This window comes from Canis aureus, chromosome 29 (genome assembly GCF_053574225.1).
Source record: "Canis aureus isolate CA01 chromosome 29, VMU_Caureus_v.1.0, whole genome shotgun sequence".
NCBI lineage: Eukaryota > Metazoa > Chordata > Mammalia > Carnivora > Canidae > Canis > Canis aureus.
In genome coordinates this window covers 28,965,643-28,992,101 of record NC_135639.1, presented here as the reverse complement: position 1 = coordinate 28,992,101, position 26,459 = coordinate 28,965,643, and the positions used below count along the sequence as shown (strand labels likewise).

At 43.7% G+C, this 26,459-nt stretch overlaps 1 protein-coding gene across 1 annotated transcript; it reads right to left on the bottom strand.

The window, feature by feature from the left end:
- Positions 1-1,004: 1,004 nt before the first annotated feature.
- On the bottom strand, positions 1,005-26,455 carry GOT1 (glutamic-oxaloacetic transaminase 1). The gene is made up of 9 exons (XM_077878035.1): positions 26,241-26,455; positions 16,862-17,043; positions 8,833-8,956; positions 8,246-8,358; positions 7,907-8,011; positions 5,833-5,983; positions 5,578-5,743; positions 4,701-4,843; positions 1,005-1,574 (listed from the first exon to the last, which is right to left on the bottom strand). The coding sequence occupies exons 1-9, from the start codon at positions 26,356-26,358 to the stop codon at positions 1,435-1,437; spliced, it is 1,242 nt and encodes a 413-aa protein (XP_077734161.1). The 5' UTR covers positions 26,359-26,455; the 3' UTR covers positions 1,005-1,434.
- Between the last annotated feature and the right edge of the window lie 4 nt (positions 26,456-26,459).

Genomic DNA, 26,459 nt, shown 5'->3' with positions numbered 1-26,459 from the left:
TGTACTGGGGGAGACAAAGTAGGGCTGATAAGACCCCAAACATCCCCCAGGACTGCAGGATTTTAGAATCACTCAAAGCCATCCCAGAAAGGAGCAGATCCTGTTATAATAAGAGTTATCTTTCATTATTTAAAAACTCTCCAAGTAGTAGCCTTCTTGTTTTAAGTAAGACTCAAAAAGACTGCAAAACTATCATTTGGAGAGTCAGACTCTCTGGAAAAGGTGATCTGTATTTAAGTGGCTCTCCTTGTTTCAAGAGACCAGGAGGTCCTCTGCCTGCAATGGGAGGGGCTATGTTCTAGAATCACTCCAAGTGATGCCAACCCTTCCATGAATCCATGAAGTCCAATTTCTCACATACTGAAGAAGATAGCTGGCCACTGAAGGACAAGCCCACAAAACTAACAGAGTTGGGTGAGTGAGTTCTCTGAAGGGAGGCATATTTCAAGAAGACAGTTCAGCTTTTTCTTTAGCAACTAGCAAATCCCTCTAGAGCATACATTTTATTTTTTTTATTTTTTTAAATTTTATTTACTCATGAGAAACAGAGAGAGAGGCAGAGACACAGGCAGAGGGAGAAGCAGGCTCCATGCCGGGAGCCCGACACGGGACTCGATCCCAGGTCTCCAGGATCATGCCCTGGACTGAAGGCGGCGCTAAACCGCTGAGCCACCCAGGCTGCCCTAGAGCATCCATTTTAAACTATGGGTTACAACCCATTAGTGGATCTCAAAATCAATTCCATGGGTCTCAATCAACTTTCATTTCTTTAGTGAAAAAGAACACAAAAGGATAGAAAATATCAGGACACACTGCTCACAGCAAGGGTAAATAATGTGTTAAACTTGTGTTTCAGTTATGTGTGTGTGTGTGTGTGTGTGTGTGTGTGTAAGAGAGAGAGAGAGAGAGAGAGAGATGTAAATCTATTTACCTTGGTTGCCCTAGAGAACTAAAGCATAGGGCTAGGGACACAACCACATAGAAAGAGCAGGAGACAGTCTGGGTAGAGATGACAAGTTTTAATGACACAGCCAACACTCACAATCACAGTTGGCTCTTCAGACAACTTGATCTTTGGGGCAAGATTTTGTGCAGAGTCAAGCAATACACAAAAGCACATGAGCAAGAGAGGCAGCATTCCGGCTTCTAGTGAGGGAGCGAGATATCTAGGTGTCATGATCAAAGTCCTTTTTATTCTTAAATAAAAACCTTAATTTGCTCTGGCCTCCTAAGGGGCTCTGATCCTAGGCCCCCGTTTCTTTACGAGGGATGTTCTTCTTGTAGGGGGCCAGCTTGAACAGAGGCCACCTCACCAGAGCAGCGTTCTAGTCCTCCGTAGTCTCTTTCCGTGATACACACAGCGAGGCTTGTGCAGGCAGGGAACACACATGACAGAGGGCCGCTTTGGTGGTGCTGGTTCGGGTGGTTATTTCTTCACTGGATCTTGGTGACAGCCTCATGGATGGAGGTGGCCACGTACTCTAGATTTTTAGTGGTCAAGCCACACATGTTGATCCGACCGCTTGGCAGCAGATAGATGTGCTTTTCGTTGACCAGATACTCAACCTGCTTGGCTGTTGAAAACCAAAAGCGATATAATGAGAGTAGCAGGAATCCCCTCAGCGATGGAGGTTCAGAGATTCCATGACAATTGCCATGTTCCTTCTTTCCCCCAACACAGAAGAAAATAAAAGGAGCTATTTTGTCCAATTAGAAAATATAGGGAAGTATGCTCAAATGATTCTGGAAACCACTTAGCTAACTTTCTAATCCCCAGGAAGTTTAACATGACTCCTCCTAATGGGAATTTGAATTGGGACTACCTCTCAACTGAAGCTTGCATGTTACATTCACCAGGACACCCTATTAAAACAACCCTCAAACTTACGAACATTCTACTGATATGAAAAACTGGTTTGAAGTGCTTCCTTTATCTCGCCCCCTTAACCTGTATTTGCTTATCCCTGAGCACACAGCAGCAAACTCCCACTGACGCTTCCTCTTCTCAGCTCATTGTAGAAGGCCCCGTGCTAGAAGTAATGCTGTGTGCCTGAACCAAAGGCTGAAAAACTGCCAAGGTCCCTGTGACCCAGCACTTCTCAGGTCCCTCACTTACACACATGCAGCTGGGCTTGGCATGAATAGGAAGGGACTGCCTATACTTCCCTCATGCCACCATCTCTAGAGATCTTTGGTGTATTACAAAGCCATGAGAAAATTTTATTTGATTTCTGCCTGAATAATTAGCACCCTTGATTAGCAGGAATGGGTAATTATCATGAATTGTCACTAAATGTTTGTGTCCCTCCAAAATTCCTATGTTGAAACCCTAACCTCTAATGCGATGGTAGGAGGAACTGGGGCCTCTGGCAGGTGATGACGTCTGGAGGACACCCTGAAAGTAGAGCCCCTGTGTTGGCAAGAGTGCCCTTATAAGTGACTAGAGAGCTGGTATGTGTGTGCATGTGGTCCCTCTCTCTCTCTTTCCCTTACAACCAATATCTGAGGACACAGCAAGAAAGCAGCCAACTGCAAGCTACAAGAGAGCCCCTGCCCCAGAAGTGACCATGCTGGCACCCTGATCTCAAACTGCCCAGTCTTCAGAACCGTGAGAAGGAAATGATTGTTGTTTAAGTCACCTCGCCCATGGTACCTTGTTACAGCAGCCCAAACTCCGAAGGTAATAAAATCATAATAACTAGAGGAGCAAACACTGTGTGCCAGGCTGTGTTCTAAGTACTTTATATTAACTCAGTTTATCTTGATAATAACCTTATCTTTCCCATTGCACAGAGGGTGTAGAGGGAAGCTAAAAGACCTTTCCAACATCATAGAGCTAGTCAGTGGTGGATCTGGGATTTTAAGGCAGGCATGTAACTCCCAAGTCTATGTATGCAAGTGGAAAATCTGGACCCCATACTCAGTGCTACCAGGGATCCCTCCAAACAAAACAAAGCAACCTTCGGAAGTTACCTTGACCAGCTGGAACTGTGTGAATTACAGTCCTGCAAGAAGACGAATTACAGTCCTGCAAGGAGACACCATCAGAGCCACAGGCACACCACTGTTTGTAAAACCTATGCCTCCCTGGCAGATGCTGCGGTTCCAGGGCTCCAAACCCTGTTTTTGTTTGTTTTTAAGATTTTATTATTAAGTAATCTCTACACCCAGTGTGGGGCTCAAACTCACAACCTTGAGATCAAGAGTTGCATGCTCCACCACTAAGCTAGCCAGGCACCCCAACCTTGTTTTTTAATAAAAATGAAACTTAACTAATTTTGTAAGGGGAGCATCACAGCTGAGAAGCTAAACCTATGGATTCTTTCCCTAGAAAAGGCCAATACACATACACAATTTTTCAAATATCATTTCAGGGGCTTCACAGATCTAAAATATGACATGGACGACAGGCTGCAAATCCCTGTTCTGATGGATAAAATGTCATAAAGGGAGCACTGCAGAACCAAGGTGGTGGGTGGTGAGTATATGGGCCTCACCGTACAATTCCTCCACCTGTTCTGTTTTAAAATTTTTTCCTAATAAAATGTTGGGAGGGGAAAAACAAAAAAAAAAAAAAACAAATGTTTTTAAAAAGGGTAAATAGTGCCAGGTGCTAAAAATAGAACTTACACGTTATAAGCACAGGTGTGTTCTCACCATTTTTTAATTCATAGTAAAACTAATTTCCTACTCTGGAGAGTGGGATAATATGGATATTTTGTGGGATGACAATCCTCATCTTGTGAACTTTCAGAATATTACTACTAAATATCATTTCTATTACACTTAATATTTTAAAAATTGCAAAGTATGATTTTACTTAAGTGAACTAATGCCCTATTTCAGAATCATGAGGACACCTATGGCCAACTGAACTATCCTATCCCTTCACTTTTTGGGAAGCCTCATTTTACCCCAAAGTATTTCTAGGGGTCTACCATATACAGTCTCTACCACTTATCTTGTTTATATTTCCTTCTGCTTTTTTCTGAGTTCATTTCACACTGGTGCCCTAATGACCCTGGTTTACAATGCTTCCCAGCACCTCTGGTGTTCCATTTACTCACCCAAGTCAGGCACAAAACTGTCCTCAGAGCCATTCAGACACAAGCTCCACACACAGGCAAGTGGTCACATCTGCACCATGTGACCTGTGGTTTGGCCAGTAGGTACTCGGGAACTACTTATCAAATAAATGAATCTTCAATCGTCAGAAGGACAACGGGTCACTGATACGCCCTACTGACGGCTGACCAAGATCACACACTGCCCACTAGACTTTGAATTGGCTCTCAATTCCAACTATCAACCTAAGTTCCTATTTATGAAATGGAGAGATAATTTCATCACCTCTTTTTTTGAGGGCAATGCTTGGAGACTAGGAAAGACCTCTTAAGAAATTAGGTCCCTAAATAATCAGGTATAATAATTATACTTAGGATTAAGGAAAACCCAAAAGGTACCTGAGTATTGATGAGAGACCTTGCCTAAAGCAAGGCTCCAAGCTATAAATCCTATTATTTCCTGACCCATAAAAATGAAAATATCCTAGTGATGGGTCAGTAGGTTTTCAGTAAGAAAACCTAACTTGTTCTGGCCCAAAGTTATGGCTGACCAAAGAGGTGACAGCTAAAGGAACCCAAGAACACAGAGAGAAGGACTGTATCCAACAGCATTCAAGGTGGTTGGGAGACACTTACGGTTCAACCCGGTGAAGCTGAACATTCCAATTTGCTCCGTGATGTGGTTCCAGGTTCCAGGAGTCTTGAGGGCTTCTAAGCGTTCCCTAAGTTTAGATCTCATGGTCAGAATCCGGTCAGCCATTGTCTTCACGTTACCTGTCCTAAGTGGACAGCAATATAAATGTCAATCCAGTTAGGGCAGATAGATGATTCACAGAAGCATGTAGGTTTAAAAAATGGAATTTAATCTACATGCTGAAAGCGAGACCACACACTGCTATGGTATGTGTGGATGCCTGGATGGGGTGGATGAGCAGACCAGAGAGGCACTTACCAGGCCCAAGGAAGTAAGTGAGCTTCTGACTTGTCTTGGGTCTTCCGGCTGTAACACCACTCAGATTTTAACCTATAATTCACCTAGGTACTGACCCAGACAGGATCATGTATTTTATCAGCCCTAATTAAGTAGCCTGTAGATTTAGCTACTATATAAAAATTATTGTTTTAAAATAGGGCAAAATATATGCAAATTGAATAAGAATGAAGTCCCCAGACTGTCGCACTGACTTGCATTTGGATATTGTATTCTATCACGAATTCCTTCCTGTTTCCCAACTTTTAGGGGAGGAAGCCTAGGTGGTAGGTGAGTTGGGGAGAACTGCCCGTTCGTTGAGCGCTTCCTCCTCTGTGCCCAGTGCTATGTTACTCACATGTGTTGTGTTACACTCATGTGAGTAGGTGCTGGCTTCATTTTACAGAAGTACCTGAGACTCAAACAGTTTAAAGTCATTTTGTCCTGCCTCTGCCAAAATGAAAGGAACAGGCAGTTAAATGTAATAGGACAACTACTGTTCTACATCCCCACACCTCACCCATCAGGCTTTGAGCCCCTTACCATTCCTTAAAGAGCTCAGGGTTAGAGAGGGTAGAGGCCACAATCCGCGCTCCCTGAGCAGGGGGGTTGGACCAAGTAATTCGAACAATCTTCTCCATCTGGGAAAGGACCCGCAGGATGCTATCGGCATCTTTGGCAACCACGGTCAGATTGCCCACACGCTCATCTAAAGGAAGGGATGAGAGTCCGCTCAGGGTGTTGACGGGGCGCGGGGCGGGCGGGGGAGGCAGGGCTGGAACCTGGGAAGGCACTCACTGTAGAGTCCAAAGTTCTTGGAGAAGGACTGAGCACAGAAGAGCTCAAATCCTTCAGACACAAAATAGCGAACAGCCCAGGCGTCCTTCTCTAGGTCTCCAGATGCAAAGCCCTGATAGGCTGAGTCAAAGAAGGGGAACAGAAACCGACGCTGCAAGGAAGGAAAGCGAGTCAGGGCAGGAAATCCTTCTGACACCAACCTCAGACACCAGCCTTCCTTCCCCAGCTGGTGCCTGCACAGGATTTCTAACTACCCATTTCTCCCAGCTCTCCCTTTTGGCATTCAACCACCGCTTTATATCTGTTTTTTTCTGTTCAACTAAATGCCAACCAACAAATCTAATAATTTCAGTAAACTTTATTTTTTTAAGTTTATTGTCCTAGAGTGTCACAATGTCATTTTGCCAACCAGACTTATTTGTGAGGCATGGAGGTAGCATCCTAGGTCGGTGTATTCTTTCCTCTGAATTCGTGATAAGCTTGATCAGCTTGGTCCACCCAGGGTTCCCAACAGCCTTGGGCCTCATCTACTGAGCACTCGAGACAAAGGAGACTGCCAAGGCCCTATTCTCACCCCTCTGACCAACCAACTCAAAGAACTTCCCACAATGGAGCTTGCCCCTTCTACTGGGCTCGTCCTCCCAGAAGACACCACTTCTGAGCCCCCGACTGTCCAAGCCAAAGGCCAGGGTGCATCCTCTACTCCTACCCTGGCAGCTCCTCCCTCACATCCAACTACATCCAACCACATCCTAGTTCCTATCACCCCATGTCCTGGGAGCTTGAGAGTCCTTTCAGGTCTGCCCCTGCCACAGACTGCATTCAGATTCCCGTCAGCTCCCACTCGGATTGTGGCAACAGTTCCCATGCATGGCTATGTCACAGTCCCAACTGTTCTCTTGGCTGTCTAATCTTGCCTCCCTTTGATCCACTCCCTGTTTATATAGTCTGAAGACAGCATACCTGTGATCATGACATGGCATGACATCAAAGTCTTTCAGTGGCTCCCCCCACTGCCTCCAAATAAAGTCCAATGCCTCAGTACAGGATCTGGCCCCCATTTACCTCTAAGTCACTCACAACCCGTTAGAACTCTAGTCTGTACCGAGAATTACTTCCAATTCCTTAAATGGGCCATGACTTCTGCCCTGGGCTTTGATCTCACACTTTCCTCTGTAGGGAACATTCCTTCCCTGCCAGCCCCCACCTGTCCTCATCCTTCAAGTTTCAACATGGCTTCTTCTGCCATCACTGCCCTCCCAACATGCTTGCGTGCACACCCACACGCACGCGTGCACACACACACACACTCTCTCTCTCTCCCCAAAGTCTGGGCACGTGCCTTCACATAACCCCATCAGCACAGCCACAGTACTTGGCTGTCTCCCCAGACAGGTCATATGCTCTCTGAGGGCAGGGACCATCTCTACTGTGTTTACTCTTGTACCCACCCCCCACCCAGTGCCTGGCACATAACAGTTTCTCAATGAGTATTCTTCAAACACATTAATGAGGAATATAAAATGTGAGCTAGAAATTCCAATCTAGAAAGTTATCCCCAAGAAATAATAAAAAGGAGTCTTATACCTATTTGTTTAGAAGAACAAGAAACCTGAGGTCTAAATGTCCATCAACTGATTTAATCAATAGCTAATGTGACATAGCCATGCATGAGAACTGTGCTACGGAGCTTTAAATGGCGTGTAAAGAAGTTCAAATGAAAGACAAAGGATCGTATAAAACGGTATAGATAAAATGATGCCATCTTTGTGAAAGAAATATATTTACATGTGTAACTCCAAATAAGTAAGTAAGTAAGTAAGTAAATAAATAAATAAATAAATAAATAAATAAATAAAGCAAGCAAGCAAGCAAGCAAGCAAGCAAAAGAAAAGAAAGGCCCAGTACTCTATCTACCAAAATATTAACAGTAGCTCTTGGCTCATACTTATCTTCTTCTTTGGGCTTTTCTCCATTTTCCAAACTCTTCCATAAACAGGTATTGCATTTGAATACACAAAACAGTAATACATGCTAATGTTTCAAGAGATATTCTGAAAGGGCAGTCAGTTACCTTCATGACAGAGGCGATCTGCTTCCACTGCTCCGGAGTTGGGTCAGTCCCAGTTGGGTTGTGTGCACAAGCATGGAGGACAAAGATGGAGAACTCGGGGGCATTCTAAAGGGAAGGAAGTGATGTCAGCCCCAACGTGTGCAGGAATATTGGGGGGTCAGAGTCAGTGACACACTGGGCAAGCGGGAGTGTGTTTCTTCCTTACATGCTAACTCAGAAACCACTATTTTGGTTTGAGTAGGAATGTTTCAGACTCTCTCCCTGATCAACGATCCAGAGACCTGCCCCTACTCCTCCTGACATCATGGGGCTCTGTTTACTTTTTATCTAATCGCCCACCTCCAGATCATTCAGGAAACCCTGGAGATCAAGTCCTCTTTTCGCTTCATCCCAATAGTGATAGGACCGGATGTCTTTAAACCCAGCGGCGGAAAACACACCATTATGATTCTCTGTAAGCAGAGGAGTAAAAAGTTAAACGCTTTGACAAACACAGAGGCATAACTGGAAAGGACACACATCAGCCTCCAGGGCCCTCACAGGCTCAGCATTCAATGGGCAACATCAAGGCAAGGGGTGAAAACTTAGAAGAAAGATTGCAACGCCCAAGAACAAGTTCAACCAGTCAGTCACGCTACACTTACATTCTACCCCGGTGAGGCTCTCTGTATCTACATTTTATGCCTCCTCGGGGAAGTTTCAACATACACTAAAACCCAAGTCCACCAAGAGTCTTAAAAACAAGTATTCCTAATCTGAACTGGAGCATCGGGTTACTCATGTACTGCCATCACCCACTGCTCAAACCATCCCCAAGTATCAGTTGATCCAGCGCTGAGTTACATTTTCTGCATAAGCAGTGACAGTGGTGAGGTTAATTCCTGCAGCTCCTCTGTTTCTTCTCTTGCCAAAGCTGAATGACTCACCCCAGGTTGGTGAGGACACATAGACAGGCGTGTCCTTGTTGTTCGTTCCATTGTACCATCGTGCTAAGAACTCGGCTCCGATTCGAAGTGCACCTGTTCCCCCCAAAGACTGCACACCTCCAACCTGGAAGAGAAGCAGCAGCAGGGTCACTGGTCGATAATGGTGAAATCAGATGATTATTAGGAAAACTATGGTAACAACAAGCACTTACTCTGTGCCTGCTCTGTGCTATGCCCTTTAAACGTATTATCTTATCAAAAGCTCACAACCACATGACAGAGATACTATTATTCGTCCATGCTTATGAATGAGGAAACTGAGCCTATAAGAAGTGAAGCACTTTGCTCAGTAACCAGCCTCTGAGCACTAAGGCCAGGTCTTCCACCTGGGAAGTCTGAGAGTCTGACTCTTGAGGGGAGTTTCCCTACTGAACACAGGTTGAGGACATACCCAGGCCACATTAGACTATGCCCACCTGGAAGGCAAACTCACCCCTTCAGCACCCATCCCAAGATCAAAATTCCTCCCAGCAGAAGCCTATGAAATAATGTCTCTAGCTTGCCAGTGACCTCAATCTGCAATGCCATACCCCATCGCTACAAAGCTGGCTTATTAACCCGGAGAAATATGTTCCAACAAAGGTGACGTGTGAGGATTACTTTCCGTAACTTCCTTGCATCTCAAAATGACCTCACGTGGGCAAAGACAGAGTCTTGGTCTTCCCATTTACAAAAGATCTTCATACACATTTGATCCTTACACAACTCTATAAAGTAAGTCCTAGATCCCCAACTCACACTCAAGGAAATCAATTCAGAGAAGTGGTCTGAGAAAAGTTAAAGGCTACGAGTGGCAGAAAAGCTGTGGGCAGCAGAACTGGAAATGAATCCAGGAGGCGTTCTTGCTTGAGATCTAGTTACCTGCCCTGTTACGCTGTTTTGCCTACACACCTTCAAGTCTGCCCTCTCATAATTCTTAGTAGGCTTTGGTATGACCCTTTCTGTAGAGAAATGTCAAACACTGCTCAAAACGTCTAAAGGAGGAAGAAAGAAAAAGATCATCTGAGAAAGTCTATCTTTAGATAGGCTTTTCTTTATAAAAGGAAGGGCACACCAATCTGACAACAGGGACAACCTCCAAGAGAGGCCTAGGATGGGGGAATAGTGGTCCTACTCTAGAAGCTATTTTTTTTAAATAAGGAGAATGTATTCATGCATTATTTGCAAAATTTTAAAATAATTTTTAAAATATATTTAGATGTCTGGGATTTGCTGTAAAATAATTCACCTTTGGCATGAGAGCAGAGGGTGATTGTTGAAGCTAGGTGATAGACACGTGGATCTGTTCATCACACTGCATTATCTATTTTTGTAAATATTTGAAATTTGTCCACAATAAAAAAGGTTAAAAAAAAAAAAACCTTTCCTAGACAAAGAAGAAAAGCTTCTAAATTTTTTTTTTAAAACTAACAAAACACAGATGCTGAAAGATAACAAAGAGGAAAAAAATGGAGAAAAGGGAGACTGAGCTTATTCATGAATATTGATACTTTCCAAACAAACATTTATGAACAGCATGAATCCAACAGCACACTAAAAAAAGCACACCCCATTGCTCAAGTGACAGCCCACGAATTCAAGATTGTAAAGAAATGTATCATAAAGTGTGTACTGCTGGGTCGCCTGGGTGGCTCAGTCATTTAAGCATCTGACTCTAGATTTCCGCTCAGGCCTTGATCTCAGGGTCATGAGTTCAAGCCCTACACTGGGATCCATACTATGCGTGGAGCCAACTTAAAAAAATAAAGTATGTCATGCTGCTAGGTAGAGAAAACCCAAATGGTCTTCATAACAGATTAAAAGCAGAGCCATTCCTGATTTTGATGCTCAGTACAACAGGAGATAATGGATACTTCTTGAAAATAACAGGAAAAATTCATTCAGCCATGACAAATAAATCAGCTTCATGATGAACTGTGAATCATTGACATCTTCCTTAAGCCAGGAACAAGGCAGTGATACCAATTGTCACCACTTGTTATTTCTCCCCAGTGTTCTGTTTGTATTCAGAGGTCTGAGCATCTGTAAAGGAATACTGTCTGAAATGTGAAACAGAAGCAAAGTGGACATTCGGGGGAAGGAGCTGTGCACAGTCATGCACTGTAGGAGAGCTAGGACAGTGGACTGGCTGAGAATGGTCAGCGCATGGTAGGCTGACCATCTCTGTCCTTCACAGTGACCCCCACTGAGCACCAGGCCCCTCTCATTACTTTCAAGGTCTTGCCTTCACATGTCATCTATCTGGATTCCTCATACAAATCACTACCAAGGTGATGTTAAATGCACATTTATTTTTCATAGATTTGTCACCAGCGAAGTTGAACGTCAATTTATCCATTATTTCACATTTCAAACACCTAAGCAAGTCTGGAATGTTGATGCTTCTCTATAAATGAGCAAGACTCTCCTTGAATCTGGTTTTAAATTATCCTGGGTATGTACAGGTATATGTAGACATCAGTGCAAACATTCCCAGGTATAATCTTTTATTTCTCTCCCACTTTAAAACACAAATTCATTAACTAAAAGGAGTCAGAAGGTCAGTAGACTAGATTGGATTGCAAACATGTTTAGAAGAAATAAACCTACTTCAGTAACATTAACTGATCCTTAACATTCATGATGTATATATATGATATATGACACTTAACATCGAATTCTCAAGAAATTATCATTACCTAAAAATGTATTGAACACTGGATGGCTTCAGCGAAACACAAATGTATCAGCAATTAAAAGAGAGAAATTTGGGGTGAATTAATAATGTATCAATTTGGTCATTCTGTGAATTGAATTTTGGCAAACTGCTCTAAAGCCCAAGGAAGCCCTGCATTTGGAATGAAGAAAACAAGTGTAAAGTTCAAAAGGAGCCAGGCAACTGGCCCTGGGTGGCTAAACTGGGGGTGTCCAGGACAAGAAAAATCCAGTAACATATGGAGTGAATGATGCCAGTTGGGAATCTATATTCTCAATTTAGCCACATGGCCTGAAGAAATCCCTGCCGGACTCAAGAACACTTGTCTGAGATCAGAGTTTACCGATGTGATGACTTCACGGTAAGAAGCAGGAGAGCTGATCAGAAGCTGCTTATAGCCAAGGCCATGGCACATAAACCTGGGCACCCCTACCAGTTCAGTGTCTGGCAAACCAGATGAAGAAGATGATGGTGTTGAAAGGATGAGCCACAGCAAAAGCCCTGAGCCTCTCAGAGGCAAGAGTCAAAGTGAGGAACTGGGATGGCATCACATGACCCTCCTACCAACGGCAGCTCAGGAATTTCCAAAGCTGCATTACAATGCAGGAGATGAAACCTGGACATATGGTCTGGATCCTAAGGTCTAAAAATAGAAAGCAGTAAGCGGCAGTGGTAAGTATAGAAAACAGGGCTCCTCAAAATGGTTGATGGACCTGGTAATGTTAAATCTTGAGAAGAAAAATCTATGGGAAGACAAGATTACTAATTGTTTTCTGGTCCATTCATTCATTGATGCCTCATCTCCTTCAAGTTTTGGCTGAGGGGCGCCTGGGTGACACATTTGGTTAAGCATCTGACGTGGTTCGGCTTAGGTCATGATCTCAGGGTCATGAGATCAAGCCCCGCATTGGGCTCCACACTCAGCGCAGAGTCTGCTTCAGACTCTCTCCCCCCTTCTCCCTTTGCCCCTGCCCTTGCTCTCTCTCTATCAAATAAATAAATTTTTTTTTTAAAAAAGTTTTGGTTGAAATGTCATTTCTATTTCTATCATGACCACTCTTGTGAAAACCACATCTACCCCAACTCCCACCCTCAGCACCCTTAATGCACCTCTTCTAACAACATTTATATTCTTTTAACATACTCTATCATATTCTTATCTATGACATTTGCAGTTGGCTTCTCCACACAAATCTGTAAGCCAGGGCAGATTTTGGGTCTTTTGGTCACCACTGTGCTCTAGCTTCTCCAAAACAGTGCTGTTAGCGGTAAGCACTCGCCTGTTGACTGAATGAGTGAATTCAAACATCTGAGAATCTCTGAAATGCCAGGCTATGACCTAGTATGTACTAATTATGTACGAGAAAAATAAGTAAGCCATAATCTCTGCCCCGAGGGAAGTGTGAGACACAGACTTACAAAATTATACAACATAGTAAACACAGTAGTATGGTTATTCCTAAACTGTGAACTAAGTCCTGTGAAAACTCGGCTCTTAAGGATTCATCATGGAAGTGACCCTTGGTCAGGCCCTGCAGGACTTAGAGGCTCCTGGAATGGTAGTGCGGGCTGTGAGTCACTAGAACAGGATGAAGGCTGGCTACAAAATATACCACATGTCCAGTTCAAAGTCTAGATCTGTCCTGTAGATTATGGAGGGGCTACTGTGTGTTTGTGTGTGAGGTCAGGAGCAGGTGACATGATTATCAGCAAATTTTTCTTTTCTTTTTTTTTTTGCTACAGAAGATCATCCTACCTGCACTGTGCAGAATCTTTTCTTTCTTTTTTTTTTTTTACTTGAAAGCAAGAGAAGGAGGGAGGGAGAGAACAAAAAACAGTAGGAAGGAGCAGAGGGAGAGGGAGAAGCCCATTCCCCATTCCTTCCTGAGCAGAGAGCTCAATGGGGGGCTCGATCCCAAGACCTTGAGATCATGACCTGAGCCAAAGGCAAACACCTGACTGAGCACCCAGGTGCCCCTGCACTGTGAGAATCTAATAGAATGGGGAGGAGACTAGAGACAGGAGGTTATCACAAGAATCCAAATAAGAGGACTGAACTAAGACAGCAGCTTGGGGATGGTGAGGACATCCAGGGAAAAAGAAAAGACTCTGAGCTCAGAACCAGCCAGGACCTAGGGAGATACAGATGCCAAGAGAGCATCCTAAACCATCCCCTGCCATCCTGGAAAAAAAAAAAAAAAAAGCCTTCAAATATTTACAGACTGCCACCTAAACCTGTTCTCTGATCAAAAATACAACAGAGGACAAAGTAGGCTAGGAGGGAAGGTCAGGTCCCACAAGCCTTCAGAATGAAATGATCAAAATGGGAGCACCAGGAAAAGGGACAAGTACCTGCCCAGGACGGTTGTTAAGTGTAGAAGAAATGCACAGTTTCAGAGGAAGAAGGTCCCCAACACAGAAATGGTTTTTCTTTCTCAACAACAGAATTCCATCTAATCTATCCATGGCATCCCACAAGATAACCCTAGCTGCTAAAGTCCTCCATGCTCAAACTCATCGGGACTCTCCTCAGTGTCCCGATGCCAGCCAGCAAAACTGGTTCATGACTTGCCTAATCACTGACCCAAGTTCCAGAACCTTCACCCAGAGCCTCCCTGCCTCCTGATATAAAAGATGGTGCGTATGTGCCCCTCATTTCACTCCCTGCCAAATGCCTGCTTATCGAGGCATCTGGGAAACAGCCTGTGGGGAATAAACCAGATGGCTCCAAGATGCAGTCCCTTCCACGCATGAGGCTTGCACTACAGCACAAGCCCAAAAGAGCAGCAAGGGCAGCTGGCTTCAATTGAACAACACCTAATGGGACTATTGCAAAAGCTTAATAAGCCCATCTCCATCCTGCTCCTGCAGCCAGCTTTATCTTCTTCAAACACTTGAACTGGGTAACTCTCCTGCTCAAGCCGTCAGGTGGTTTCCCCTAGTCAGGGTGCCAAAATCAGGCTGGACATGCTCCCAGCTCCAGTCAGGTAGATGTCTCTTCAACCTAGACCCACCTGCCTCCTGTCCCTGCATTCCCACTACTGCAAACAAATGCCCCTCCTTTTTCCTTCCACTGTACTTTGTGGTTCCCAATGCGGGCAGGACTTTGGAGTCAACAGGGGAGCTTTTATTTTATTTTTTTTTAAGATTTTATTTATTTATTTGAGAGAGACAAGAGAATATGCGAGAGAGAAAGAGAGTGAGAGCATGAGCAATGGGGAGAGCAGAGGGAGGAGAAGCAGACTCTCCATGATGTAGGGTTCGATCCCGGCCCCAAGAACATGACCTGAGCAGAAGGCAGGTGCTTAACCAACTGAGCCACTCAGGCAACTGAGTTTTTAAAATCATGCCCTCGCAGGGAAGGGACCTACAGGGGAAGAGGGGAGCACTGGGAGTGAAGGGGCAGATAAGGGTGGTACCTCCAAGATTCTGACTGAACTGGTCTAGACTGGGGTCCACCCATCTGTATGTGTAGAGAACCCCCAGGTGGTACTAATATATAGCCAGAATTGGGAACAGAGTCCTGGCCTCGTTCCCCAAGGTTCAACTCATGTCCCAATTCTACCCCTACCACCACCCCTGTCCTCTGAATCCTTACAACACTGAAAAGGTCTACAAAACCATTCCTGCCACATATGCCCTTCATCTCGCTGTATCTGCTTCCAGATGTGTTCTTCCACATGTCTCTCGTTTACATAGAATATATACCAGGAAGCACTTAAATGGGAGGAACTAAGATCAAGGCTAGGAGAATTAAAGAATGCTAGAACTGGCAGGACTTCGCAGAGCATCTAGACTAGTGGCTCCTGAGCTTTTGGGGCCACAGACTCCCGAAAATCCTGTAAGAGCAGGGCACCTGGCTGGCTCAGTCAGGGGAGGATGCCATTCCTGACCTCAGGGTTCTGAGTGTCAGCCCCACAATGAGTGTAGAGATTACTTAAAAATCCTAAAATAAAATTAAATAAATAAAATAAAATAAAAGCTATAAACTTTCTCCCCAGAAATACACATACACACAGAATTCAGCATAAAATTTCAGGGATGGGGGTGCCTAAGTGGCTCAGTCAGTTAAGCATCCGACTCTTGATTTTGGCTCAGGTCATGATCACAGGATTGTGAGATTAAGTCCCAGGTCAGGCTCTGTGCTGGGCATGAAGCTTGCCTGGGATTCTCTCTCTCCCTCTGCCCCTCTCTACCCTGCTTATGTGCACACTCTCTCTTTAAAAAAAAAAAAAAAGAAAAACCAAACTTTTTTTTTTTTTTCAGGAGTTTCAGAGGCCCCTTAAATGTTCCCCTATGCAACTGTTCCCTGTGGGATCATGAACCACAAACTGGTCCTTTCCTAACATGTAGATGAGATGTCAGGGTAAATGACTTGCCCCGGGTCAAAGAAGGAGCAGATCTGGGTCCAGACCCTGATCTCTTGATCACTCCATAAAATTCCCTTGGCTTGGCATTTCCACTGACTACTTCAGACCCAGCAGCCACAACCTGATCACCTATTGCATAAAACAGAACAATCAAAGAAGCCATGCTTGGTGTATGGCCACATCATGTACACTATCAGATCCTAAGATCACACTACTTAAAACCCCTATTCGTGGACAGTTCAACAGACGTAACACCTAATACTTTAAACCAAATTAAGATTTAAATCCTTTTTTACCTTTGCAGTTTCTAAAGAAAATACAGCCAGGGATCCCTGGGTGGCGCAGCGGTTTGGCGCCTGCCTTTGGCCCAGGGCGCGATCCTGGAGACCCGGGATCGAATCCCACGTCAGGCTCCCGGTGCATGGAGCCTGCTTCTCCCTCTGCCTGTGTCTCTGCCTCTCTCTCTCTCTCTCTCTGTGTGTGACTATCATAAATAAATAAAAATTAAAAAAAAAAAAAAACTCTATATAGTTTAAAAAAAAAAAAAAAGAAAATACAGCCAACCCTTGAATGACACAGGTTTGAAGTGCACAGGTCCACATATACCTGAATTTTTTTTAATACAGTATAGTACTGTAAATGTATTTTCTCTTCCTTATGATTTTCTTAGTAACATTTTCTTTTCTCTTACTTTATTGTAGGAATACAATATAGACTACATGCAACATACAAAGTATGTGTTAACTGACTATTTATGTTATCCATGAGGCTTCCAGTAGATTACCGGCAGTTAAGTTTTCCGGGAGTCAAAAGTGGTACAAGGATTTTCGGCTGAGCATGGGGTCAACACCCCTAATCACCACATTGTTCAAGGGTCAACTGTGCATCCTTACCCAAAACTCACCCGCTTCTCCTGGAGAGCTGGGCTGTCATCCCCAAGGACAAGGCGGGAAGCACAGGTCCGGAACTCCGCTAGGCCAAGGATCGGCAGGTACTCGTGGTTTAGGCTATGGTCATTGGCAATCTTCTGCTCCACCTTCCTCACAACTGGCAAAACCCAGGGCTGGCAATCGTCTGTGCGATAAGCTGGAACACAGCAGAGAGTCATGTAAGAGGAGGAGGCAGGCTTCACTGGAGGAAGAGTTGGCACTGGGGCTGGGGCGCATTCCACCTCCAATCAGACAGAAGAGCAAGGGAAGTGAAAGCAAAGCTCCTTCGAAGACTGCCTGCCTGCTTCGGAACCAGGCACCGGGCTAAGTGTGGCGCAGGCAGGACAGATGCCATTCCGACCCTTATGGATACTGGAGCTTTGACGTATGCGACCTCTATAAGACAGAACACTGAAGTAAAACTGGGACATCATGGAGCCTGATTGGTGAAAAGAGTGCACGTCAAAGTGCTCTGCACACTGAGAAACCCCTTCCAGTTGCTATGTTGATAGTAGGGGCACACTGAGGTCTGTTTTGCCATGGGCCCTTGTTTTCCTCCTTCTGCATCTCCCCAAGGAATTTCCAGAAGAGTGCTAGGGGCTACTTCACAGTGCTAAGGACCTTCAAACATAAAATGTGGAGAGGAGGATGACCTCCTCCCCTTGTCCTATAAGAACAGGAATGGGACAAATGGCGAGCAAAGGCTCCATGGCTGCAGGTTCCAGCAAATGGTTACACAATCACCCAACAACCTATCCGATATCTGCACACATCTTTGTGATGTGTATCCTCTCTACCACTGCTGACCATCTTGACTGTTCCTCCTACCTCATATTTCACACTTTTATTGATCTAAATGTAATCCATTTCATAATATTTAGTCTTGCCTACAGCAAATTTCTAAGCCACCTATATGCTTAAAGTATTTTTAGTCCAGTTATCCTATCACTGATATTTTCTCCCTCTAATACTATATGATTATCTTAGGATTATAGCTTTAGAGGGCAGCTGCTGTGGCTTGCACCATTTTAGCAGATTCCTGACAGGGGTTATTTGACTCTGCTGAAATGTTTAGGTCTCCAACAGGCCCACACTTTTGCAAGTGATTTTGAAACTGAAAATTTAAGAGTAATTCTGATTGTTTTATCTTGTTGATAATTCTTGACTTAAAAACATTAATCCTTGACTAAAAAAAAAAAAAAAAAAAACACTTTTTAGGGTGATTGAAATTGTTTACTGAACAATATATGTTGACTGTAGAAAAATTTTAAAAGCCCAGAAAGCAAATGATAAACATTATGAACAAATAATAAATTACTTAATTATTATTATTATTATTTATTTAATAAATTATAATGTTATAAATATTATAATCCCAGGCCTCAGAGATAGAGTATCAATATTTTGGTGTACAACCTTCTAAGCTTTATTTTACATGAGTATGTTCTTCTATAAAATATGCATCATATTGCATATAAAATTTTCAACATTTTTTTCCTCTTAAATATGAGCATTTGGGACACCTGGGTGGCTCAGTGGTTGAGCGTCTGCCTTTACCTCAGGGCATGATTCCGGGATCAGGGATCGAGTCCCACATTGGGCTCCCTGCGAGGAGGAGCCTGCTTCTCCCTCTGCCTATGTCTCTGCCTTTCTCTGTGTCTGTCTCTCATGAATAAATAAATAAATAAATCTTTTTTAAAAATGAGCATTTTTCGTTGTCATTAATTATTCTTCTACTAGGTGATATATTCACATGTCCGCCCCCCATCCTAATCCTCCAACTACCTCTTTCCAAATCCCACCCTCCAATAAATAACAGCTGTTCTTATTTTCTTTTGTAACCTTCCAGAATTTCGGTATGCATACACAAGCAAATATAGGCCCTATGTCCTCTTTTTTACATAAAAGGTAACATGTAGCATACTATACAATGTTTTGTTCCTTGCTTTTCTATTTAAAGATCTTTAAAAAAAAAAAAAAGATCTTTTTTTTTTTTTTTTTTTTTTTTTTTTTTTTATCTGTGCATGGAGTAACTTTCTTTCTTTTTAAGATTTTGAGAGAGAGAGAGCATGCATGAGTGAGTACAAGTTGGGGAGGAGCAGAGGCAGAGACAGAGGGAGAGAGAATCTCAAGCAGATGGTAGGCTGAACAGGGAGCCCTCAATCTGAGATCATGACCTAAGCTGAAATCAAGAGTCGCACGCTTAACCAACTGGGCCACCCAGGTGCCCTTTTTCATTCTTTTTTTTTTTTTTTTTTTTAAACAGCTGCATAACTGATGAATGTACCACAAATTGTAATTGTTTTGCCAGTCCCTTGTTAATGGACATTTGAGTTGTTTCCAGTCTTTAGCTATTACAGAAAAATATTTCAATGAACAACCTAATTCATGTCATCTTACAGGTAACTATATCCATAGGATGCAGGGTTGAAAATGAAGAGTTGGCTAAGAAGTATGTGTATTTGTAGTTTTGACAGATATATCCAAATTGGCCTCCATAGGGATTTTATCAGTTAACATTCCTACCATCCACGTACAAGTGTCTGCTTCCCACAGCCTCATCCAGAGTAAATTTTTGTCAGTATGAGGATGCAAATGGTGCTCAGGGTAGTTTTAATTCACATTTCTCTTATTATGAATGCAATGGGCATTTTTCTTATTTACTTACATACTTGTTTGTTTATTTAAGTAGGCTCCATGCCCAGCGTGGAGCCCAACACTGAATTTGAACTCATGACCCTGAGATCAAGTGCTGAGCTGAGATCAAGAGTTGGAGGCTAACTGACTGAGCCACTCAGGCTCATGATCCATTTACAATACAATTTTAGTGACTAGACAACATTCCTTTCCAGGCATAACTTATTAACTATTCGTGTTGCTTTCAATTATTTGATTATATAAACACTGTGATAAATATTCTTATGCCTTTACACATATTCATGAGTGTTCCCTTAGAAAAAAGTTTCTAGATGTAAAATTACAGTCAAAAGTATACAACCAATCAAATTTTATAAGATCATTTTGATTTGCGGTCTTTCTTCTGTCAACTAACTCTGCCCTCTAGGAATGTGTCATCTGCAAATCTGATAAGCATTATCAAACTAGTAATAAGAATGAGGACAGAGCTCCAGACTGACACAGCCACTAACCAACCATAGTCTGAGTAGGTGGCTATAACTCACAATCCTGTTACAACACTGACATGCTACACCTTGGCCTACCAGATTCCCTACAAACAAGTCAAAAGCCTATTTTATCAGGTGGGATTTGGTCCGTTTTTGTTTGTTTTTTAAGATTTTACTTATTTACTTGAGCTAGCAAAAGAGAGAAAGTGCACGAGCAGGAGGATGGGCAGTGGGACAGGGAGAGGCAGACATACCACTGAGCAGGGAGCCCGATGTGAGGCTCCATCCCAGGACCCCAGGACCCCTGGATTATGACCTGAGCCAAAGGTAGATGTTTAATTAACTGAGCCACCAGGGGACCCCGGTCTGGTTTTTTTTAAAGAGATAGCAACATAACCATTTTTAAGAGTTATCTCTGAATGAAATCTATGATCACAATGCTACCATTGTTCATAATATTCTTGGAATTCTTCTTTTGGAATTATTTTTAGACATGATGTCTCATTATTTTGAATAACCTTAATGGTGCTAAATCTTTGTCCTTTGAAAATAAATTTGATTTTCAGAAATGGTACTTGCAGCAAGAGCAAACACATCTTTGACTATACCACACAAAAGAGATCCTATTTAGATGTACAATGTCGGTGTTCATAGAAAAGCCAGTTCTATTATGCTTTACATCTGTATTTGGAGGTTATGTATATTATGTAATCATGCCATATGTATTATATTTATGATATCATTTGTAAACCATGTATTATAAATAAAATAGGAAAGATAAAGCCACAGTACCACTGTGCTTTACCTATACTGTATGTTCTGTACTACTCTAAAAAAACCCTGGAATATGACTAGACTCAAGGAGGCATTGTGTACATACTGTGACATAAGAGAAATTGGCCAACTTATGCTTCCCCGCCCTCCTTCACCATCCAGTTTCTCCCAGGTTCAGTTCCAGATTTATTCCTGATGCCTGGTTTAACTGCCCTAATGAAGCAGAACAGCAGATGGCTCTTGGGTGATTAGAGCAATGAGGTCAAACAGCAGTAACAACTATGATTCCTGCTCTGCCAGGGGATTTTTATTCCATTTGTCAGACTCAGGAGTTTCTCATTCATGCTTTTATTCACTCATTCATTTAACAAGGACTTACTGAACCAAGAACCAGACACTGGCTACAAGTAGCTACACAGAAATGGGTAAGATAAAATAAGATACTGTCTGCCCTGGAGGAAACATAGAATATAGAGCCCTTAATTCTCTTGTAACGAGTCAGGGAAGATTTTACAGAGAATGAAGGATGAACAATGAGTAAGAGTTTTAAAGGTAGTCAAGGAAAGGGCATTCCAGCATAGAAGGGAGTTCTCCTAGGTTGTTTGGCCGGTCTAATAATTAAATTGACAGAACAGGTTAAAAGGAGAAAAACAAAAATTTAACAACCTGTACTGCCTGCATACATGGGAGAGACCCAGAAAAACTGAGTAACTCCCCAAAATGGCCAAAGCCATCACCTTAACTGTGGCCTTCAGCTAAAGATAAAAGATGTTGGGGGTGGGGAGTCAGTTCTGAGAGGTGACCTTCTGCAGACCTAAGCGCAGCCTCTCCACTGATAAGTTCCTAGAGACTTAAGAGTCATATGAGAGAGACACTCCTACTAATGGGTATTTCCCCTATAAATGTAAATGTTTCTTACAAAACAGTAACCTCAACTTGGTTTTCAGAGCTTCAACTGTATTTGAAGTTTGGGTTTTTTTAAAGATTTTATTTTATTTTATTTATAATTTTTTTTAATTTTTATTTATTTATGATAGTCACACACACAGAGAGAGAGAGAGAGAGAGAGAGAGGCAGAGGCAGAAGCAGGCTCCATGCACTGGGAGCCCGATGTGGGATTCGATCCCGGGTCTCCAGGATCGCGCCCTGGGCCAAAGGCAGGCGCCAAACCGCTGTGCCACCCAGGGATCCCTAAAGATTTTATTTTTTTATCTGACAGAGAAAGCCAAGCACAAGCAGGGGGAGCAGGAGAGAGAGAAGCAGCCTCCGCACTGAGCAGGGACCCCTCTGTGGGACTCAATCCCAGGACCCCAGGACCACGACCTGAGCCGAAGGCAGATGCTCAACTGACTGAGCCATCCAGGTGCCTCTGTATTTGCAGTTTCTTAAAAATAACAAGCTTAGGGCATATCTTGGGGTGGTATCTTTTGCTTCCCTTCACCAGACTGAGGGAACACCTGTGCAAGGCCCAAGAGGCTTGGAGAAAGGAAATTTTTGAGGATCTGCATTTTCATGGCTCAGACATAGGATCTGTGGAGGAATAGCAAGGAGTGACTCAAAGAGTCTTGGAGGATATCCTTTTTAAAGGACGTAGTTTCAATGGGGAAACCACTGAAAGCATTTAAACAAGAGGGTGATGTGGACAGCTGTACGTTTTAACAGGATCATCTGAGTGACATGATGAAACATAAACTGGAAAGGGGAACAGAGGTGGAATGAAGTCTTGATTAAGGTAGTGGCAGCAAGGATAAAGAACATCACTTCCCTCATCCACGCCAGCCAAGAGCCCCTGCACACAGGCATGACTCTTTTTTTTTTTTTTAAGATTTTATTTATTTATTCATGAGAGACACAGAGAGAGAGTGAGGCAGAGACACAGGCAGAGGGAGAAGCAGGCCCCATGCAGGGAGCCCGACGTGGCACTCGATCCTGGGTCTCCTGGATCAGGCTGTGGGCTGAAGGCGGTGCTAAACCGCTGAGCCACCCAGGTTGCCCCAGGCATGCTCTTAAGACCCTTTTCTAACTAGAGTCCTGGGAAGAGGGGCTGGGAGTATTCAGCAACACCTGATACAGCCCATACATCCAAAAATTTTATGGGAAAATGCTAGAAATCCACATTAAAACCGCAACAAATATTAAAACAAGAGCAGTTTATCTGGAACAAAAGAAAGCTCAGTTTATGTGAACAGACTGGAGTCTATGAAGAAATGTCTTGCTTCATGCTGTACTGAGGCTGGCCCCATGTCTCCCCCCACCCCCCTTTGAAGCGACTTGTCTCAAACTCTGAGAAGCACTAAAATGGTCAGCTCAGAGCACATCATACTTAAATGTGATGCTCTGCTTTGCTTAACTATAAGAAATTATGGAAATGGTCACAGCAAGAATATCTTGGGAGAAACTATCAACAAGAAGGAATGAGGTAGTGAAATTATAAATAGTTGCAGCTTATTTTAAACATGTCCAACATCACTAGAACTTGAGCTGGATAATCTCCACCAGGCTTTATCTTAACATGGGGAGAAAAAAAGTATCTTCCTCAAAGTCGATGATTAATTACATTTCCTTCACAAAGGATATACTTGGGGATGTGTACGACTAGAGCTACGCCATACAGAAGCTGGAAGGAGACCTCTTATTCTACTCTAATCAGACGCTTATCGGAGCACCTGCCATCCACAAAAGAGATCACAAAAAGAAAAATATTCATACCACACTTTTCACTTATATCTCACATTTCACACATAATTATTCATTTAATCCTCAGCCAACCGATGTTGATTACATTATCCTACATGTAATGTGCTAGTGAACCTCCGAGTAGAATTTTAGAGAGACATCATCCCATCCCTGCTCCTCATTTAACAGACTGAGTTCCAGGATGTTAAACAGCCCTCCCAAGGTCATGCTGCTGGGCTGCTGGGCTGCTGGGCTGCAGGGCTGGCCTGTACCCAGATCTCCTGGTCCTTCCCACCAGGGTGCACTGGCAGCCTCTGGACCACCTGAAGGACCCAAAATAGAGGAGAGGACAGTTCCATCACCAATAGCCATGTGATCTGGGACAATCTGCTTCATCTATCTGGGCTTCAGCCTTCCTTCTGTCGAAAACAACCCTCCAGAGTTGTTGTAACCATCAAATAAGATTAAATGCATAAATCATTTGTTCATAAGAAGGAGGGGAAGTTCCTGGGTTCCTGGGAAACAGGTTCCTGGGAAAAGGTACCGTCTCAGGTGAGGTGATCACCCAAACTGCAAACTACACTTCTGGCCTGGGCTGGCAGGGCACATTTTCTCTGCACGGACAGTTTATTTCTGAACCAATGTCAGAAATGATTTCATTCTGCAGCTCTTAGGCTGAAAAGTTTTACTCAACATCTTCTAAGCAACCTACCCAAAGAAATGCCAAAAGCAACAATAATAGTAACAGAAATGCCAAAACAACTCTTACATAACCCCTACTTATTTGCCAGATACTATTCTGAGTACTTTAAATGTGTTTGATTCTCACAAAAACCCTGTAAGATAACTTAATGGTAACTGAGTCCGAAAAGAATTGAACATTTTTAAAAGATGTAGTTAAGTCAACATCAACACATATATATCTGGCCCTAAATAAATACTTGGAGGTTTTAAATTGGATTTTAAATTTAAATTGGATTTAAATTAAGAGGTTGAATGGTGCCCAATTCCAATTCAACTCAAGGCAACCTTTCAATACTTCTCCCACTCATGTGCCTGTTAAAAACATCACTTACTCTCCATGGGTGAAACTTGTAGTATTTACTTTTTAAAAAATGCTTTATTATGGAAAATTTCAAATATATACAAAAGTCACAAGAATAATATAATGGATGCCCACCTAGCCATTACCTAGTTTCACCAAAACATACTTTTTTAATGGCTTTTTTTTTTTTTCTCACCCCTCTCCCATACTCCTTCCCTAGGGAAGGTTTCTTTTTTTTTTTTTTTTTTTTTTTTAAAGATTTTATTTATTTATTTGAGAAAAAGAGAGCATGGGGTGGGGAGTGAGCAGAGGGAGAGGGAGAAGCAGGCTCCCCACTGAGCACAGAGCCAGATGTGGACGTGGCGCTCTGTCCCAGTGCCATGCAATTATGACCTGAGCCGAAGGCAGACACGACAACCAACCCATTGAGCCACCCAGGCACCCCTGAAGACTTATTTTCTTTCTTTTTTTTTTTTTTTTTTTTTTGAAGACTTATTTTCAACAGGTCCTATGTACAGCCACTGTTAGATGCCTGATTCTGAACCTCCTTCTCACCACCCTCTACTACAAAATAGTTCGATTGTCTCTTTCCAAACTTCCTAATCCTTTTACTCTAAATCTGTTCCTTAGCACAGACCATCATTGTACTCATTTTCTTCAACCTGGCTAGTCTTTGTGGTCGACAGTCTGTGGGGCTTCAAACGTTCACATGACGGTGACAGAAATAACAAATTCACCAAAGGTTAGAACCTTTGTGAGGGATCCCTGGGTGGCGCAGCGGTTTGGCGCCTGCCTTTGGCCCGGGGTGCGATACTGGAGACCCGGGATCGAGTCCCATGTCGGGCTCCAGGTGCATGGAGCCTGCTTCTCCCTCTGCCTGTGTCTCTGCCTCTCTCTCTCTGTGTGTGACTATCATAAATAAATAAAAATTAAAAAAAAAAAAAGAACCTTTGTGGAGGCACTCCAGTCTAAAAGGGGAAACTGAGGCCCATGTTCTGAGCTGTCCAAGGTCCAAGAAATACCAGCAAGAACTGAAGACAAGAACGTGTGAAAAGTGAACTTTACTTCCTCTCCACTCTTTCCCACCGACCTTCTCTACCCATTCCTGCCACAGCTGTGAGGGCCAGAATATGATTCCCAGATCCTCCCAGGCAGTATTAACCTGTCTCAGGAGCATTTTAGATTTCTATTATATCACACTTTGATCTTAAAATCCTTGAGACGAAACAAGCCTCGGTCTTTACCCCACAAGGCTTAGTAAAGGACTGATTGATACCTGGTAGTCAATCAAATATTTACTAACCCAGACCAGAGCTCCCTGACCTTAGAGTTCTCCTTCACCCACTCCCCAGCAACCTGGACACCAAGCCTCCCAGCATTCCTGGTTTCCCCCCTCTCCTTATGACCTCTGGCCTCCCCATTTATTAACAGGCGAAAGGGTGTAGTATAAAGAACACGGAAAGGGGAACTGGAAAAACTGCGTTTATGTCCTGGCTGTTAACCCTGTACTGTGGACCCTGGACTCCACACCTTGCCTCCTTTTATCCAGAGACTCCACGTGCCCATCTGTAAAATGGGCAAGTAGAAAAAAGGCTCGTGAATGTCGCCTCCTCCCCGGGGCTCCCCTCTCCAGCCGGCGCCAAGCCGGGCCTCGGCCTCGCCCCCTGCCCCGCGGCCCGGGTGGGGTCCGCCCACGCCCCCGGCTGCAGGAGCAGGAGCTCGCGGCATCTTTACCTCCCACTCCCAGGTTGACCTTGCGCGGGTCCGGATCCTCCCGGAAGTCGGCAGTGAGCTTGAAGACCAGCACCGGCTGGGCCTGCGGCACCTCGGCGAACACGGACGGAGGCGCCATGGCCGGAGCGCTCGGGCGGCCGCCCCCTCGCCGTCTGGAGCCGCTCGGTCCCGCGGCCGCCGCGCTGGAGGAGACTCTCACCTTCACCTCGCCGGGGGGCG

Coding starts and splice junctions, on each gene's coding strand:
- GOT1 (XM_077878035.1), bottom strand. CDS start 26,358: ATGGCGCCTCCGTCCGTGTTCGCCGAGGTGCCGCAGGCCCAGCCGGTG. Junction 17,044..26,240: donor GGTCAACCTGGGAGTGGGAG/GTAAAGATGCCG, acceptor GCTGTGTTCCAG/CTTATCGCACAGACGATTGC. Junction 8,957..16,861: donor CAGCTCTCCAGGAGAAGCGG/GTGAGTTTTGGG, acceptor CTTCTCTTCCAG/GTTGGAGGTGTGCAGTCTTT.